This window comes from Triticum dicoccoides, chromosome 1B (assembly GCF_002162155.2).
Source record: "Triticum dicoccoides isolate Atlit2015 ecotype Zavitan chromosome 1B, WEW_v2.0, whole genome shotgun sequence".
Lineage (NCBI taxonomy): Eukaryota > Viridiplantae > Streptophyta > Magnoliopsida > Poales > Poaceae > Triticum > Triticum dicoccoides.
Window position 1 is genome coordinate 648,968,654 of NC_041381.1, and position 16,449 is coordinate 648,985,102.

The 16,449-nt window shown below is 42.0% G+C and overlaps 1 protein-coding gene across 1 annotated transcript in view; it reads left to right on the top strand.

Moving 5' to 3' along the window:
• The first annotated feature begins 8,895 nt into the window (after nucleotides 1–8,895).
• LOC119349373 (zinc finger protein BRUTUS-like) overlaps nucleotides 8,896–16,449 on the top strand; it is a 9,647-nt gene continuing 2,093 nt past the window's right edge. Inside the window, exons 1-10 of the mRNA XM_037617397.1 lie at nucleotides 8,896–9,251; nucleotides 10,074–10,283; nucleotides 11,412–11,606; nucleotides 11,705–12,051; nucleotides 12,642–12,867; nucleotides 12,983–13,151; nucleotides 13,235–14,470; nucleotides 15,230–15,395; nucleotides 15,524–15,745; nucleotides 16,251–16,388. Coding sequence (XP_037473294.1) covers nucleotides 8,937–9,251; nucleotides 10,074–10,283; nucleotides 11,412–11,606; nucleotides 11,705–12,051; nucleotides 12,642–12,867; nucleotides 12,983–13,151; nucleotides 13,235–14,470; nucleotides 15,230–15,395; nucleotides 15,524–15,745; nucleotides 16,251–16,388 — 3,224 coding nt within the window. The 5' untranslated portion in view covers nucleotides 8,896–8,936. The remainder of the gene's footprint in view (nucleotides 9,252–10,073; nucleotides 10,284–11,411; nucleotides 11,607–11,704; nucleotides 12,052–12,641; nucleotides 12,868–12,982; nucleotides 13,152–13,234; nucleotides 14,471–15,229; nucleotides 15,396–15,523; nucleotides 15,746–16,250; nucleotides 16,389–16,449) is intronic.

Sequence of the window (16,449 nt, forward strand, 5' to 3'; positions counted from 1 at the left end):
ATGGTCGACTACCCCGCCATCCTTCGTACTCCAAAAAAGTGACATGGCATTTGAAAATAAGCTCAATGGTATTGACGGAACACCTACCGGGGGTGATGTCCGCCATGGACGACGTCGACGGGGAGGGTGGAGTGTACCTGCCTACGGACGGGTCCTGGGTGGACGACGCCATCGTAAAATGCGAGCGTGCACATCGGTGCCGGTTGCGGAGGTGGGACGATGCATGTGTGCCGGCCTGAGAGTTACAGCGGCAACGGAGGAGGAGATTTTGTATTGTAGATGTTGACATTTTATTCTATAATATTGATCAAATGTATGCAAGTTTGATTTGCATGATAATCGATATTTTATCCCTTTATTTATTTGCATGAAAATTTGACTCTCCAGTCCGATATAAATTACGTACTACTCCATGATGGAGTAGTACATGGAGTAGTATCCATGACTGACCATTTTTTTCATTTTGGAACGTTGACTGACCATAGATTTTCAACGGAAGCTATCCAAGATCTTGCTATCGCCATCATGCATGCATATGATGAAAATAAACTGTGTTTAGTCCAGAGTACTGTGGAGTTCCTTGAATTACTACGTAGTACTATAGAACAAAGATCTTGCAAACTACCTCACTATTGTACTGTCACCATCACCGTTGACATGTTGGTCTTAATCCCAATACATCTGAAAATGACTGATTCCGTTTAACTAATACTCCTTCCGTCACAAAATAAGTGTCTCAAATTTAATATAACTTTGTGCTAAAATTAATACAAAGTTAAGACACTTATTTTGAGATGTAGGGAGTACCATAGCAACCGTGGCCATACGCCCATACCTTATGCGACATTTGCTTACAAATACGCACGAAAAAGCTTTCGGTACAGCCAAATATTTCTTCCAAAATTACAGGAAACTATAATGTAGTACACCTAGTAGCTACTAGCGTCAATTGACGAGAGGGTGTGTTGTAGAATAATATCAGTTCACTTAACCTCTCCAAGAAGATAGACCATACTGCTGCCTTGCTTGGTTAGCTTCAGTGGTCAAATATTACTACTACTAACAATAGCCTAATCTTGAAGCCCTCTCCACTTAGCATAAGACGCACCCGACCTAAAAAGATTATCTTGGGCTGCACTTTAGAGGGCTAGCACGTTGAGGGCAGCATGAATACATGCACATACGTCCATTTCATGACCTAACCACCACCCGGGTTAATTATCAAATCCACTGCACATGCAGCTACAACGTACAGAAAGCAGATCACCCCTAGAGCATGCCCTAGCGCGTGGAGACAGTAGTTGTTTAACAGCCGAAATGACGTCCTTTCTGCCTGCAATGGGTTGGGAGAGCACACACCGTACTCAATACAGTACTGCTAAAAATAGTTATCAGTTAACCTATCTGTCTCTCCCACTATCTGGCCCGACTAATTAACGGTTGTACCTGCCATCTCAATGATCATTTTCAATAAGCCAATCTAGCACCCTTTGGGCCTGCGGAAGAGGCAAACGGGGCGCGTTGCCTTTCCATTCATGGGATCCGACGAGGAGCGACGTATAGTTGTTTATCTTACACTCACTACGGACTGATTAAAGTGAGAAATGCTTGATTACTGGAACTACTATGTCCATCGCAGTGTGGCTAGATCCGGTTCATGCGTAGCCATGCCATCCATGGGATATATGCTAGATCGAGCGCTAGATTTTTCGGCGGCACGACACACGCCTTTTTTTCCTATACTATGACGATCTGAAGGAGTGACACCGCACACATGCGTGCATGCATGCATGAATTTGCCCCGAACCAATTTAGGTGTCTCACCAATCAACAGTCACTAAGTAAGACCGGTTAAGGCTGTCCAGAGGGGAGTATATTATATTAGTGTATGATATTATCTTCTTAGTGCACAGTATCTTAGACCGGAAATCCCTTTTGGAGCTCGGCCTCCAATGAGGCCTTCAAATTCAAATTTGAAATTTCATCAAAATTCATATTTTTACATTTCAAAAAATTCTGAAAAAATACAGATATACATGAAGGTATAACACACATGTGTGTAAATTTTCAGTTCAAAATACATTGAAATGAGGGCTGTGCAAAAAAGGCAAATCTAAGGCTGTTTAACACATGATATTATTCATCCTTCCAGGCCATGAATTTATCTTTTTTTGTACAGGTCGCACCTCAAGGTATTTCATCATGAATTTTTACACACATGTGGGTTACATCCTTACATACACACATAATTTTTTTCAAAACAATTTGAACCACAAAAGTTTGAATTTAATTTTTTTTTAAATAAAGGCCTCCATGGAGCTCGGCCTCCAAAATGCCTCTCTCATCTTAGACTAGCTAGTATCTTAGATGACCTTAGTTACTACTACTCCGTCTTATAATGTAAGAAGTTTTTTGACACTACTTGAGGGAGTACAATGCAAGACACGTACTAGTACAATATTTATTACGATAGGGTATCATGATCTGATTAGTCAAACCTCTCTTTCTTCGTTTAATTATATGTCACCTCATTAAAATTGCCTAGTTGACATGCATGAACTATCTAGTATGATACTCTCATTATAAGCAACATAATATATAGTACAATGTATACACCTATAGTCATTTCCTAACAGGCTTAATACATGCTTTACGAGCACTACCAGGTTATTCTTTCTTGTTTTTATGCGGGTGACTACCAGGTCATTCGAGTGAACACTATCGCATGACGAGTGATGCCACTTCCACATTATCTTAGCCCCGCATCACTAGTGCTAGCGTATGTATGGCTAGAGCGTACGTGCACCGCTTGCGCTGCATATTTTCCATTTGATTAATGTTAGTACAAAATTGGGCAATGCGGCATTTATATGCCAAAACTTTGCCTCATCGCGAAGAAGGGCCGACACTCTTGGCTATGACCAAAAAAATGGTAGCACTAGTTGGTTTTTATACTACTATTAAACAATCAAACAAAAATTTCTTTAAGCACATCACACAAAACGTACACGAACTAATTACCACCACACGATTAGACCCGCTGAACTTAACCTAACGACTAGATTTAACTTAATCTATTTTCTGTGTGCACTTGGTAATTTGCCTTGACTGACCATACTCCGCCCCGCAGAGAATTTTTTACGTTGTCTTGCGTCTCACCTGAAGCAAATCTCGGGTGTTTACTTTTTCCTTTGATGGAGATTAAGTGATGGCCCTGTATGCAAGAAAATATTTAAAAGCTTGAGACGTTACAGGAGCTATAGGCATGCAGCCCTCCGGTTAAAATATCACGCAGATTTGTTTCAGATCCCGACGCCGCCTTCCACCTGGGTCTTGGGCTGAGGCCGCTTCCGGTCATCACCAAGCTCCTCCACGCCATAGGCAAGATGCTGTACCGATCCCTAGGGCGCCTCGCCGAACGGTACGGCCTGCTGATGACGCATCGGTTGGACACGGTTGTGGTGTACGTCGATCGCCTTCTCCGCGGCCACGGCCTGGGGTCGGCGCCGAACACCTACTGTCATCCATGCGGCTTCACGGAGGCGCTAAGTGGCCGGCTGGCCGCAGCTGCGGACGCTGTCCTCGGCATGCTCCGTCGCGCATCGGAGCTGGCGGAGTACGGCCCGCCCGAGGAGGTCGGCCACCAGGCGTTCGCGTCCATGATAGACTTGCGGTGGCGCGTTATGTTCTCGACCGGCTTCGACGAGCCGACGTCCCGCGTGTTGCCGTGTGAGGCCATGGCGCATTCTCTCGGGCACAACGACTTGGACTTCTTCCCTGCTCTCGCCGCTGCCTCGTCCAGCGCATCCGGCGCGGCTTTACGACACTTGGCAGCTTCTATGGCGTTTGCAGCACCTACAAGGCTGTAACAACAACGTCAGCGCCCTCAACGGTGTTCGCCTCGAGTTGCTGGATGCCGTACGCTTCAGTGCCCTCCTTGCATGAGGTCTTCTTTGGAGTGTGCCACGACGGCACCCTGGACGGCTTGTGCTTCAACACCCTCGACGACATGTGTGGCAGGGGGACGATGTCATATGTGTTCACTTGATTCCTTCAGCTATTTTTGTTTCTTTCTTGTGCTTCCCGTGTAGGCACCATGGCACCATCTAATTCCTTTTGGCCGGTAGTTGCCAGCACGTAATGTTGAATTTTGTCAAGTCATTTCTTCCATATGTATGGTTTGAGAGAAGGAGTGCAAGATTAACCTTTTGAACTTTGCAATATACAGCTTTTATAGAGTCCAACTGTTAATGGTTTACAAAATGAAAGAACTATGTAGAAATTCCCTATGATGCTTAATTGGTTAGTTATTTCTCTTCTTTTTCACTGTATTCTGATAGAGAAGATACTCTTGAGCCTATGAGAAGAACATCAACTCTTTAATTGCTGCTATGAAAATAGCGACAACTAGCTTTACATGCAACATGATATTTCTAACAATCAAGCATGGTTCCTTTAATGCAACTTGGAGAAACTTGAATTGTACATGCTAATCAGATGATGCGGATACATCGTATAGGAGATGAATGCTATTGTCTGATGGAGAATATGCAAACATTGATAAGATTCCACTTCAAGGAGCACCATTTATAAGATACTTGTTGCCAACACCATTGCGTATCAAAAGATTTCAGAGTAGAAAAACAAGGGCCATATTAATTAGCTGAAGCTGATTGTTTCTGCGATGCCGCGGCAAGATGAAGCTACCACCACGGTGGTGTAGAGGTGAGTAAAATCTTAATCTAAATCCCTAGACTTTGTCACTTTGACTCCGTGTACTTGTATATTTGCAGGTGGTGCTTATTATTTTGTTACATCAAAGATATAGTTTGTACTATTTATGTTTTTTGTAGTAGAGATATTAAGGAGATGATAAGTAATATAATTCATTTTTCATGTTACTCCAAGGTGAGAAGAGAAGCACATGTCATTCCTGAATATTTTTTCTATAGTTTTTTCTTAGGGTACAGTGTGGTAATATTTGTTCTAAGCCGTTGCTATTAATATATGATTACTCAATTGGTTTTATCTTAAAGTCTTTCAAATTTATTAAAAATTCACAGTGAAAAATATAATTTCGAATTTGGAGCAATCTTGAGCGAGACAAAGAACAGAAATATATATGATCATGTAATCATAGTTTGGATTTTGCATTGACTTGTTTTTTAAGGAAGACGTGCGTTGCACGTGCATACTAACTAATATACACAACTATAGTCCTTTGTCTAAAAAAATATTGTAGTGGCGTAATCTCGAAGCCCTTTCTCCGTTTAGCATACGTTGCGCCGTGCGCGCGGCTGGCATGGCAAAGCGCGCGATAGCCTCGTGCCGCCCCATCCCTGCGCGTGTCCAGCTCACCCGCACCACACGCCGGCGCCCGTCCAATCCCATCCGCCGTGCTGCGTTCCGGGTCGCGTTTCCATCAAGGCGGATCATTGTCATTTCGTCCAAAGTAAAGTGAAAAAGCAAAGTGTGGTGTGGTGTTAGTCCAAAGTAATCAAACAACCGATCCTTACATTACTAGTAGTCGTAGCGTGTGTCCAAACTTCACCTAGCACGGTCAAATCTAGCTTAGCTGTCACCGTCACCGCTGCCATGTCTGTCGTAGCCCGGATTTCTCACAAAGGGCTGACTTGTTCGGTTTAATTAATCCACAAACCTTCGTAAACCCATTACCCAGATATTATATATTCCGCTTGTATTCTTAAGTTTTCTCCGGCAGTGCGCGCATCGATTGGCTGCATGATTCAGGGCTCCACGTAGAACATATATTAAAAATATTAGGACTTCAATATGAATCCGTCGTCAGATTTTTTGGGTTGAAAATCTGACGCCTTCAAATGTGTTGGATCCTGATCGAATGCATGCCAATTTTTCTGTTCATTTTTACTCTATATGACAGTTTTCACTGTAGAACGTAACAAATCCTTATACATAAGTATGACAATTTCATCACTTTTGTGAGAGATTAGTCTTCTTGTATTCGGTGTGGTGTGCATCCACGGCATTGTTTGCAGTGCCAATAGGTTCTCTTGTAATTGATACATTCTATCTTCGATAAAAATATGGTACGCAATTTGTGTTCTTTAAAAAACAATTTTATCAATTTTTGCTTGACAATTTTGGTCGTCAGACTTTTAGAGCTAAAAAACTGTACATCCGAATTTTAACATTTGGAAAAAAAAATTGAACACCTAAACAGGTCATCAGGTTCGTGTTCTCAATGCTGGTACCTACCGTTATCTTTTATATGTAACCGAGCAGCCACGTCCACACGGATTTTTGTTCGTTTGCTGGCCCCGGATTGAGCCACACCATCAGGCCGCGCTTGGGATAGTTGTATGCCAATGCAGGGGTGTTTTGTTTACATTTGTATTTTATTGGCCGCTGCATAATTTCCGGCCGGAAACAAAACGACCGTCCGAGGTCTGTATTTTTTACACCCGTATCTGAAAACGAAACGACATTTCAAACAGAGCCTCAGTGGTCGACAGGGACCTTCCACGTCGATCGTCGGGTCTATTCAGTGAAGCGCATATGCTCTAACACTAACGTACGGGATACCTACCATATTAGTAGTTTTTTTTTGGCCCCATGCGCATTGCCAATTTGACTGGTAGCCCAATATAAATCAATTTAATTAGTCCAAGATCCTGCTGGCTGTCGCCGCCATGCATGCATGGTGAAAAGCAACAGGGTTTTATACGGAGTACAAAGTAATGACAAGCTGCTTAGATTTTTTTTTTAAAAGCAAGCTGCTTAAATTTCTGCTAGCTAGCACTGTTGTCACCGTCACCGTTGACATGTTGGCCTTGACCCGGATTTCTTGCATCTGAAAATGACTGGTTGGGTTTAACTAGCACTACTATATCGCAGCAACCGTGGCCATACGCCCATGCATACTGTGACATACACGCATCATTGGCTAGGTAATCTGGATGTGACGGATTATCAAATCCTTGGCTGTAAATTGCACTTGATGATATAACATGGTTGGCCCCATTGGCGCACCCTGTAGTCAAAAATAAAATTTAAAACACACGCATCATTGGCCATTGCATCAATGTGGGTTACTGGACTGATTATCAGCTCGCACGACACGCGCGACGTTACCCCGCAAATGCATGAAAGAGCACGCTTCCAGTAAGATGGACGACATTGCCGGCCAGCTTTAGTGGCTAGACTAGACATTAAGAATAGTCTATTATATCTTGAAGCCATTTCCACTTGGTATAAGACGCACCCAACCTAAAAAGCTTTATCCCGGTTTGCACTTTAGAGGGCTAGCACGTTGAGGGCAGCATGAATACATGCACATACGTCCATTTCATGACCTAACCACCACCCGGGTTAACTATCAAATCCACTGCACATGCAGCTACTACAACGTACATGGAGCCCTTGCCGGAGTAGCTAATTAACCAGCTGAGATGATGTCCTTTCTGCCTGCATTGGGTTTACATATACATATCCAGGCCTCGGTTGGGAGAGCACACGCCGTACCCAATACCAAGAATAGTTATCGGTTAACCTATATCTGTCTCTCCCACTATCTGGCCCGACTAATTAACAGTTGCACGCACCTGCCATCTCAACGATCATCTCATCAATAAGCTAATTAAGCTAAGCAGTAAGCACCCTTTGGGCTTGCGGAGGAGGCAAACAAGGAACGTTGCCTTTCCATTCATGGGATCCGACGAGGAACGACGTATAGTTGTTTATCTTAAATTTCTTGCATGATTGAAGAGAGAAACGCTTGATCGTCGCGGTGTAGCTAGATCCGGTTCATGCCATCCATGAGATTATATAGATCGTGCGCTAGATCTGCTCGGCCGCACGACACACGCCTTCCTTTTTCTACCACTACGACGATCCAAGGAGCCACGGCGGTGTGCACGAATTTGTCCCCAACGAGAGTCATTTTCTGGTGCAAGTGTAACCACCCAAAAGAGGCTTAATGCATGCTTTCTTAACACTATCGGGCCATTCCACAGTATAGAGTCGCTGTTCACCCATGTGAAGTTGATATTTTCGTAACACCATCCTCTCTGAACTGTTTTTTTTACTGCAAACAAATGTACCAATAGGCCACGGGGAATGCTTCCTTCATACTTCCTCCGTCCCATAATATAAGAACGTTTTTTACACTAGTCTAGTGTTAAAAACGTTCTTATATTATGGGACGGAGGGAGTAGTTCATACCAACCTTCGCTGCAAACAGGTAGGGTTCCATTCGTGATACATAATACGTGTTTTAATATGGCCGATCCGGAACGATAAACTTGTAATTTACCTCACAAAGGTTTTGTTTGCTCATATTTTGATTAGGGGATGACTACCACGCTACACACTATACCACGACTGAGTGATGTGTAACCTGAAGGACCCTACCATTTGTGCTGGATTTTTAGGTTTGATTAATGTTGGTGAAAATTTGGACAGTGTGACATTTACATATACCAAGATTTGGCTCCTTGCGAAAAGGGACCAGCGCTCTCGCCTATGACCAAAAGTTAATATGGATCATTTTAGTGAACCATAAACATCCTTATATAAAAAAACATGAAGATGCTCAGTTAGACATCTTGTTTTTGTACATAATTGCATTTTGAGTTTAACTCTTCTATAGAGTCGAAATATTAAGTCTATTGCATGAGTTATCATGGAGATGGTAAAAAAAATGGAGATTGGGGGTAGAAAGGTCAAAGACAATCAGTGCACATTTTTTTATCTTAAAAATGCAATCTCACTGTCTAGCGGGACCACACAAGCCCACGAGCCCACAACGGACACTGGCGGCGTTCCACCTCTGATTGGCCACCACCACATAAAAAAAGCCCAGAAAACAACACGAAACTGCAGGAGAGAGAAAGAGAGAAACCCACCCAAGCCAGAGCCAGAGCCAGACGCCGCGTGCACGCACCGAGCAGAGGAGAATGGCGCCGACGCCGATGGCCGGGGACGGCCCGATCGCCGCGGTGGCCCCGCGCACCCCTCCCCCGCCGTCCGCCTCGGCCGAGGCGTCGGCCTCCGGCTCCGGCTCCGGCGGCGCCGCGGGGTCCGCGGCCGAGGCGCCCGTGCTGATATTCGTCTACTTCCACAAGGCGATCCGCGCGGAGCTGGACAGGCTGCACGCCGCGGCGGTGCGGCTCGCCACGGAGCGCGGCGGGGACGGGGACGCCGCGGCGCTCGACACGCGCTGCCGCTTCCTCTTCTCCGTCTACAGGCACCACTGCGACGCCGAGGACGCGGTACGGTCGTTTGCTCATGGCGCGCCCGGAGCCCCTGAGTTCGCTCTCGCGTTCCGATTAGTTTTATTAGCGAATTTGTGACGGATAATTGGGCTACGACGTGTTGGAATGCCGAATTGTGGCTGTGCTGGCGTTTAGGTCCGCTGAATTGCGGGATAGGTTCCGAGGATTTGGGTTGTGTTCGGGGTTCAGAGTGAGGCGTAACACTGCCGTGATCTGAAAATGGACCGAGTTTGTAGGTGTGGTGTCATGGTGATATGCTCAAATAATATGGGACACGCTTACGGTCTTGCATATACTTCACCATGTGATAGTGAACTATTCCCTGCATTCCACATTATCCTTTTACTGCATTCCCTGAATTTTACTAGCATTTTGTTGCAAACGCCTAGGCATGTCTTAAACTGAACTGTTAAACCATGGCCCTTGAGCATCTAATCACAGGAGTCCATCTCAGAGTACATAATTTTCTCTGTACATTTCCCATTTGCAAAATGAAAGGTTCCGTGTTTAATAAATTGTTCACTTGGTATGGGTATGGGTGTTCTGACTGAAAATGAATTTTCCTGGCATTTGCTTCACTTGGCATGTGATGTGCCTGTGATACGTTAATTGTTCAGCACATATTTTACGGGGAAGGGATGTGCCTGTGATATGTTCATTGTTCAGAGCATGAGCTTTACGGCCTCGTATCATTTACTCTAGACTGACTTCCTATCTTACATTGATATATTTGTGAAATTTTGTAAGCCAACTTTAGTTAAGTATATGTTCACACTGCAGTGAAAATTTGGAGCTAATATTTGCCTTTGATGATTGCAGGTTATCTTTCCAGCACTCGATATTCGAGTCAAGAATGTCGCAGGGACGTATTCCCTTGAGCACAAAAGGGAAAATGATCTCTTTGCCCACCTGTTCTCTCTATTAAAGCTTGATGTACATAGTGATGATGGTGTCCGGAGGGAGATTGCATCCTGTGCTGGAGCAATTCGAACATTTATAACTCAACATATGTTCAAGGAAGAAGAACAGGTTTTCCCATTTTCCTGATTAGTATGTTCTGCTATTTGTATGCTGTTTGTTTAAATTTCACTCAAAGGCGATTTCATTCTCTGTCAGGCAGGAGTATGAGATATGTTGTCATAGTTGTAATTGCCTAGTGGATGTGGTATGAAGCTTCATATTAGGAAGTTTTGAGTTGTCGAATCAAACTAACAAGTTGTAATGAAAGTAATTAAAATCATATGCTTGGTAGTGGGACCTTGGGATGTACTTTTGCCTCAAGGTCTTTAACAATGAGAAGATGTTATGCAAGAGTAGAAGCAATAACATACAGATCTAGATACAGCTGCTGGTCAGTTATATGCACTCATTTTTCAGACAGTTTTATGCACTTATGCCATTTGGCACCCTTTAGTCGTTCCTGCCGCGTCTGTATTAAAGTAGTTTTCCTATTGTCTACGGTCTACTTCAATCTACATTTACCAACAGTATAGTGAAGTACAGAAAAAAAAATGAAGTAACACCATTTCGTACAAAGCGGTAGAAGGTTAGGCACACGTTGGAAGATGTTTCTAAGCACTGTCTTCCTGCCGATTGACAATTTCCTCTGTATCCAACGTTATGCTCTAATATAAGGGTCATGTCACGTCACTGGGTACGCAGTATGCTGGTATACGAAACCTAAACGCTGATTCCAAGTTTGTATGCAACTTGTGGACTGCTAAAAAGACTACATAATCAGGAAGCCACCTATTTGAGTACTATAGTATCTCTAGAATGTCTTTATTGGCATGCTCACTAGTTGTCATGCCCTGTATATGAGATAGATTTTTTGCATTCTGTGCTCCCTGTGCATGCTTATTGTCCAATACCTTACTGCACAACAGTTTAAAGACATGTGCTGGTAAAGCATAGAAGCTTTGATTAAACTGTTGTTTACATCTCAGAGAACTCAATGGTGAACCTAACTGTAAAAATGAAAGTTCACAACGAGAAGTTTCTCTTGGACTCTTACAAATGATGCATATAATCTTTTATTATATGATGACAAGTTGTCACTTTGTGTTATGTCTATATTAGTGTCCTCCTCTGTCAGTATTTGTTCCTTTCAGCATAGTGCATACAGTTTTGGCGTCTAATCATCCATGGATGTCTTAGGTCTTCCCATTGCTGATCACAAAGTTTTCATATGAAGAGCAAGCTGATTTAGTCTGGCAGTTCATATGCAACATCCCTGTAAACATGATGGCAGATTTTCTTCCATGGCTTTCATCTTCTGTTTCACCTGATGAGCACCAAAATATTCTTAACTGCTTACATAAAATAGTTCCTCAAGAGAAACTTCTCCAACAGGTCAGGATTAATTATCATGCATCTTCTCCTAATAACAATTTTCTTTATGTTATTTGATTTTAGTCTCAAAATTCATTTTAGTCTCAAAATTCGTGTAGGTTGTATTTGCATGGATAGGAGGGAAAGAAGTAACTGTGGCACACGATTTTGACAATTCTTGTTCAAAAGGCGGTTATAGATGCGAGGATATCTCTCACCAAACAGACAAGCAAATATGCTCACACGAGAATTCTAAAATTGGAAAGAGGAAGTATGCAGAATCTAATCATAGTCAGCTTGTAACACATCCTATAGATGAGATATTGTATTGGCACGATGCTATCCGGAAAGAATTGAGTGATATAGCAGAGGAGACAAGAAAGATCCAGCAGTCTGGAGACTTCTCCAATGTATCAGCCTTCAATGTGAGGCTTCAGTTTATTGCAGATGTGTGCATCTTCCACAGGTATGTGGCTTTGAATCTCGACTCATGTGCACCTTTGTTTTAATCTTGATGAATAGCCAATTCGTACAACATGCGCATCATGACAACTACTCCCTCCGTTCCAAAATAGATGAACCAACTTTGTACTAGAGTTAGTACAAAATTGGTTCATCTATTTTGGAACGGAGGGAGTAATTAATTATGTCTATTATGTCATACATGTTTGTAATTCATCAGTTATACGCCATTGCTTACACATAATTTGACAACACAATACTTGTATATGAACAAGTTTAGTGTATATTCATCATTACATATGAATATAGATGCATACAATAAAATGCCTTGACGTCCAGTGGTGCTTCAGGTGCGCAACTCATGTGAATAACCATGGAGTCGTGAAAAACCGAGATACCATCAAGCACAGTGAATGAGTAGTATTACCAGTATTGTGAATATGTTACTTTCTTTGCTTTGGGGTTTACATGGTTTTCCTCAAAAGAACTGGGTCTTTATAGATCCCAGTCCTAAGTTCTTATTTTATCCTGTGAAGTGGCCTAATCTGGCATCCTTTGTTTGATCAGTTGTTTTTCTCTTTTGTTCATCTTCAGTATTGCCGAGGATCAAATTATATTTCCTGCAGTTGATGGTGAAGTGTCCTTTGAGCAGGAGCATGCTGAACAAGAACAGCGGTTTAACAAATTTAGATGTTTAATTGAAGAAATCCAAACAGCTGGAGCCAGATCAACTGCGGTGGATTTTTACTCCGAGTTATGTTCACAGGCTGATCAGATAATGGAGGAAATGGAGAAGCACTTCAACAATGAGGAAACAAAGGTGACCTTTTTAAGAAACAAAAGCTAGCCTAGTAGTTAAGAAGCTGGAACCATTTCCCTCTCAATGTGATCAGCGATTCAGCGGGGTCTCATCTATAGTTCACCTTCTTATCTAGGTACTTCCTCAAGCTAGGATAAATTTCTCACCAGAGAAACAAAGAGAACTTCTATATAGGAGTCTTTGTGTCATGCCACTGAAGTTATTGGAGAAGGTTTTACCATGGTTTGTATTAAAGATGGATGATGCAAATGGACAGTCTTTTCTTCAGAATATGTTCCTGGCAGGTACCTTTTTCAATTTAATAGTTTGTTCTATGCCTCTATACCGCACTAGCTGTATAAAACATCTCCAAATTTGCATGAAACAGCACCTTCCTCTGAAACTGCACTGGTTACTCTTCTCTCCGGCTGGGCATGCAAAGGTCGTTTGAAGGATATATCCAACTCGGGAAAATTCATATGCTTGCCATCAGGAGCACAGGGCTGCCCGTTGGATGGAGATGAGTTAAAAAGTTGTCAGTCATTCTGCCCATGTTCATTGGCCAGCAACGGAACTTTTTCAGTACCTTTGCAGACAGAAAACGGTTCAAGGCCTGTCAAGCGAGGGAATCGTGCAGAATCTATTACGAACAGAACTCACTGCTCACAAACTACTGACATTGAAGAGTCTCGATGTAGCAAGAAACCTTGCCACATTCCTGGGTTAAGAGTGGAAAGTAGCAACTTTGGTGCTGATTTATTTACTTCTGTAAACTCTTTTCGCTCACTGTCTTCCAGTTATTCTGCACCTTCTTTACACTCAAGTCTTTTTTCATGGGAGACGGACACGACATTTTCCAGCCCAGATAGCATCTCTAGGCCAATTGATGCAATATTCAAATTCCATAAGGCAATTCGCAAAGATTTAGAATACTTAGATGTTGAATCTGGAAATCTCATTGATGGAGATGAATCTTGCCTTCGCCAGTTCGTCGGAAGATTTCGCCTACTGTGGGGTCTTTACAGAGCACATAGCAATGCTGAAGATGACATTGTCTTCCCTGCTCTTGAATCGAAAGATGCACTACATAATGTCAGTCACTCATACACCCTTGATCACAAACAGGAAGAAGAATTATTTAAAGATATATCAACCATACTGCTTGAACTTTCACATTTACGTGATGATTTGGCTCACCCCATTGATGAAATTGATGAAGCTGGAAAAGGCCATATTTGTTCATACAGTGAGATTGATTGGTCCAGAAAGCATAATGAACTTTTGACAAAGCTTCAAGGAATGTGCAAGTCTATCCGGTTTACCCTGTCTAATCATGTGCATAGAGAAGAACTTGAGTTGTGGCCACTGTTTGATAAACATTTCTCTGTGGATGACCAAGATAAGATTGTAGGTCGTATAATTGGATCTACAGGAGCTGAGGTTCTGCAGTCAATGATACCTTGGGTTACATCGGCACTTAGTCTAGATGAACAGAACAAGATGATGGATACATGGAAGCAGGCAACGAAGAATACAATGTTTGATGAATGGCTAAACGAATGGTGGAAGAGTTCACCAAATTCATCTGACCCCTCAAATGAGGCCTCCTCCTCCCTTTCTGAAGGTCTGCTCTGTTTTTTTCTAGACTCTCCTCTTCAAACTCTTCCACCATGTTTTTGTTCTCTATTTTACATATGTATATACTTTCTCCACTTGGTAGTATATTTTCCAAGTCAAATGTTTTATCATAGGAAAACCTTAATTGAGAGTTGAGACCCACACTGTTTGATAAAGCAGATACAAATACGAGAATCACCACTTACACTGGATTATCTGTAAAGAGGATATAACTTGCAATGAGCATCATATGAAATTCTTACTCAAAGTTAAATGCTGTGTTACTTAAGTAAGACATGACAACTATTTTGGCATAAATAGTGGTGACCCGGTTGAATAAAAAGTTGCAAGCATGATGTTTGATAGTTTGCTTGGACAAAGGGCAATATTAGAGAAGATTCCAGTTTAGGGCAAAGAAGACAGCAAAACTATATCAATGCATTTCTTTGCAACAACTAAAACTGACAATATGGATTATCTGGTTTCTCTGGGTTATTTCAATGATCAAATGTTGACATGATACAATCCTTGGTGATGTAAATTTGTGATAAAGGGGAACAGTCAAGGAGAATGAAGTTGGACATATCATACGTAAGAGCAACTGGCTAGAAAAACACGTCAGATGCTAAAATAGTGCGATTGGGGTGTACATTTATGATGAACGAGGAAATAATCCTCTACACTTCTACTGTTTAAGTATAGCATGTTACAGTTTGGAGGTTCAGATTTTTATTTCTTCGAGTCTTTCTTTTCTTTTGCCCTGTAGAAAGCCAAGAAAACCTTGACCAGAGTGATCAGATGTTCAAGCCTGGTTGGAAGGACATTTTCCGAATGAATCAAAGTGAGCTCGAGGCTGAGATACGAAAGGTTTCTCAAGATTCTAGTCTTGATCCAAGGAGGAAAGCATATCTAATCCAAAATCTCATGACGAGGTTTGTCATTTTAAAGTTACAACAAATAAATTGTAGGGGCTATTGCTGCTGTTTCACCCCAAAGATTTTGTATATTTAATTGGAATGACTGGCTGTATATTTCATATTGTTAATTACATGAATTTCAGCCGCTGGATAGCTGCTCAGCAGAAATCACCACAACCAAGATCAGAAGATCATAATGGATCTACTGTAATACCTGGATGTTTTCCTTCTTATCGAGATCCAGAGAAACAAATATTGGGTTGTGAGCATTACAAAAGAAACTGCAAGCTTGTTGCTGCCTGCTGCAATAAGCTGTTCACATGCAGGTTCTGTCATGATAAAGTTAGTGATCATACAATGGAGAGGTAAACTTAGTACAATCAATGTCATCTGTCTTCTGTGCTGACTGCTTAGAACCTATAATCTCACAGTAGCAGAATGTTCAACGTTCCCTTTTGAACACATGATCCAAATATTACTAAATAAAATGAGATTTGGATAACCTAGTGGTTAATTTGCTCTCTTGTAAAGCAGCAAGGCGACATGATTATTTAAGGCGCGTACTCATCATGGCCGTTGGATTATTTTTTCTTCTTTCTCCTTCATCCATGTGTTCCGGAAGTTACATTCACTTGGAAGTAATTGGTTGAAAAGCTTCAAATGGGCTAACATAGGCCTTGTGAACTTCTCCTTATCTTCCCCATTTGTAGCTTTTAATTGATCTGCCTTAGCCATGTGGTAGTAGTATATAAAAATACATTGGCTACAAAAATACATTACCTTTTCTGTAGTAGCATTGGTTGTTAGAGATATGTTGTGAGATAATTAGCTAAACTGATATTGCTCACATTGTGGTACTGCAATTTTTAGGAAAGCAACTTTGGAGATGATGTGCATGTCATGTATGAAAGTTCAGCCAGTTGGTCCAAATTGCCAAAGTCCTTCTTGCAATGGGCTATCAATGGCAAAATATTATTGCAGTATATGCAAGTTTTTTGATGATGAAAGGTAAACCTGAACGTGTTTGCTAGGTTTCAGTTTCTCTTGCAGTAATAGTTTTCCCCTTGTG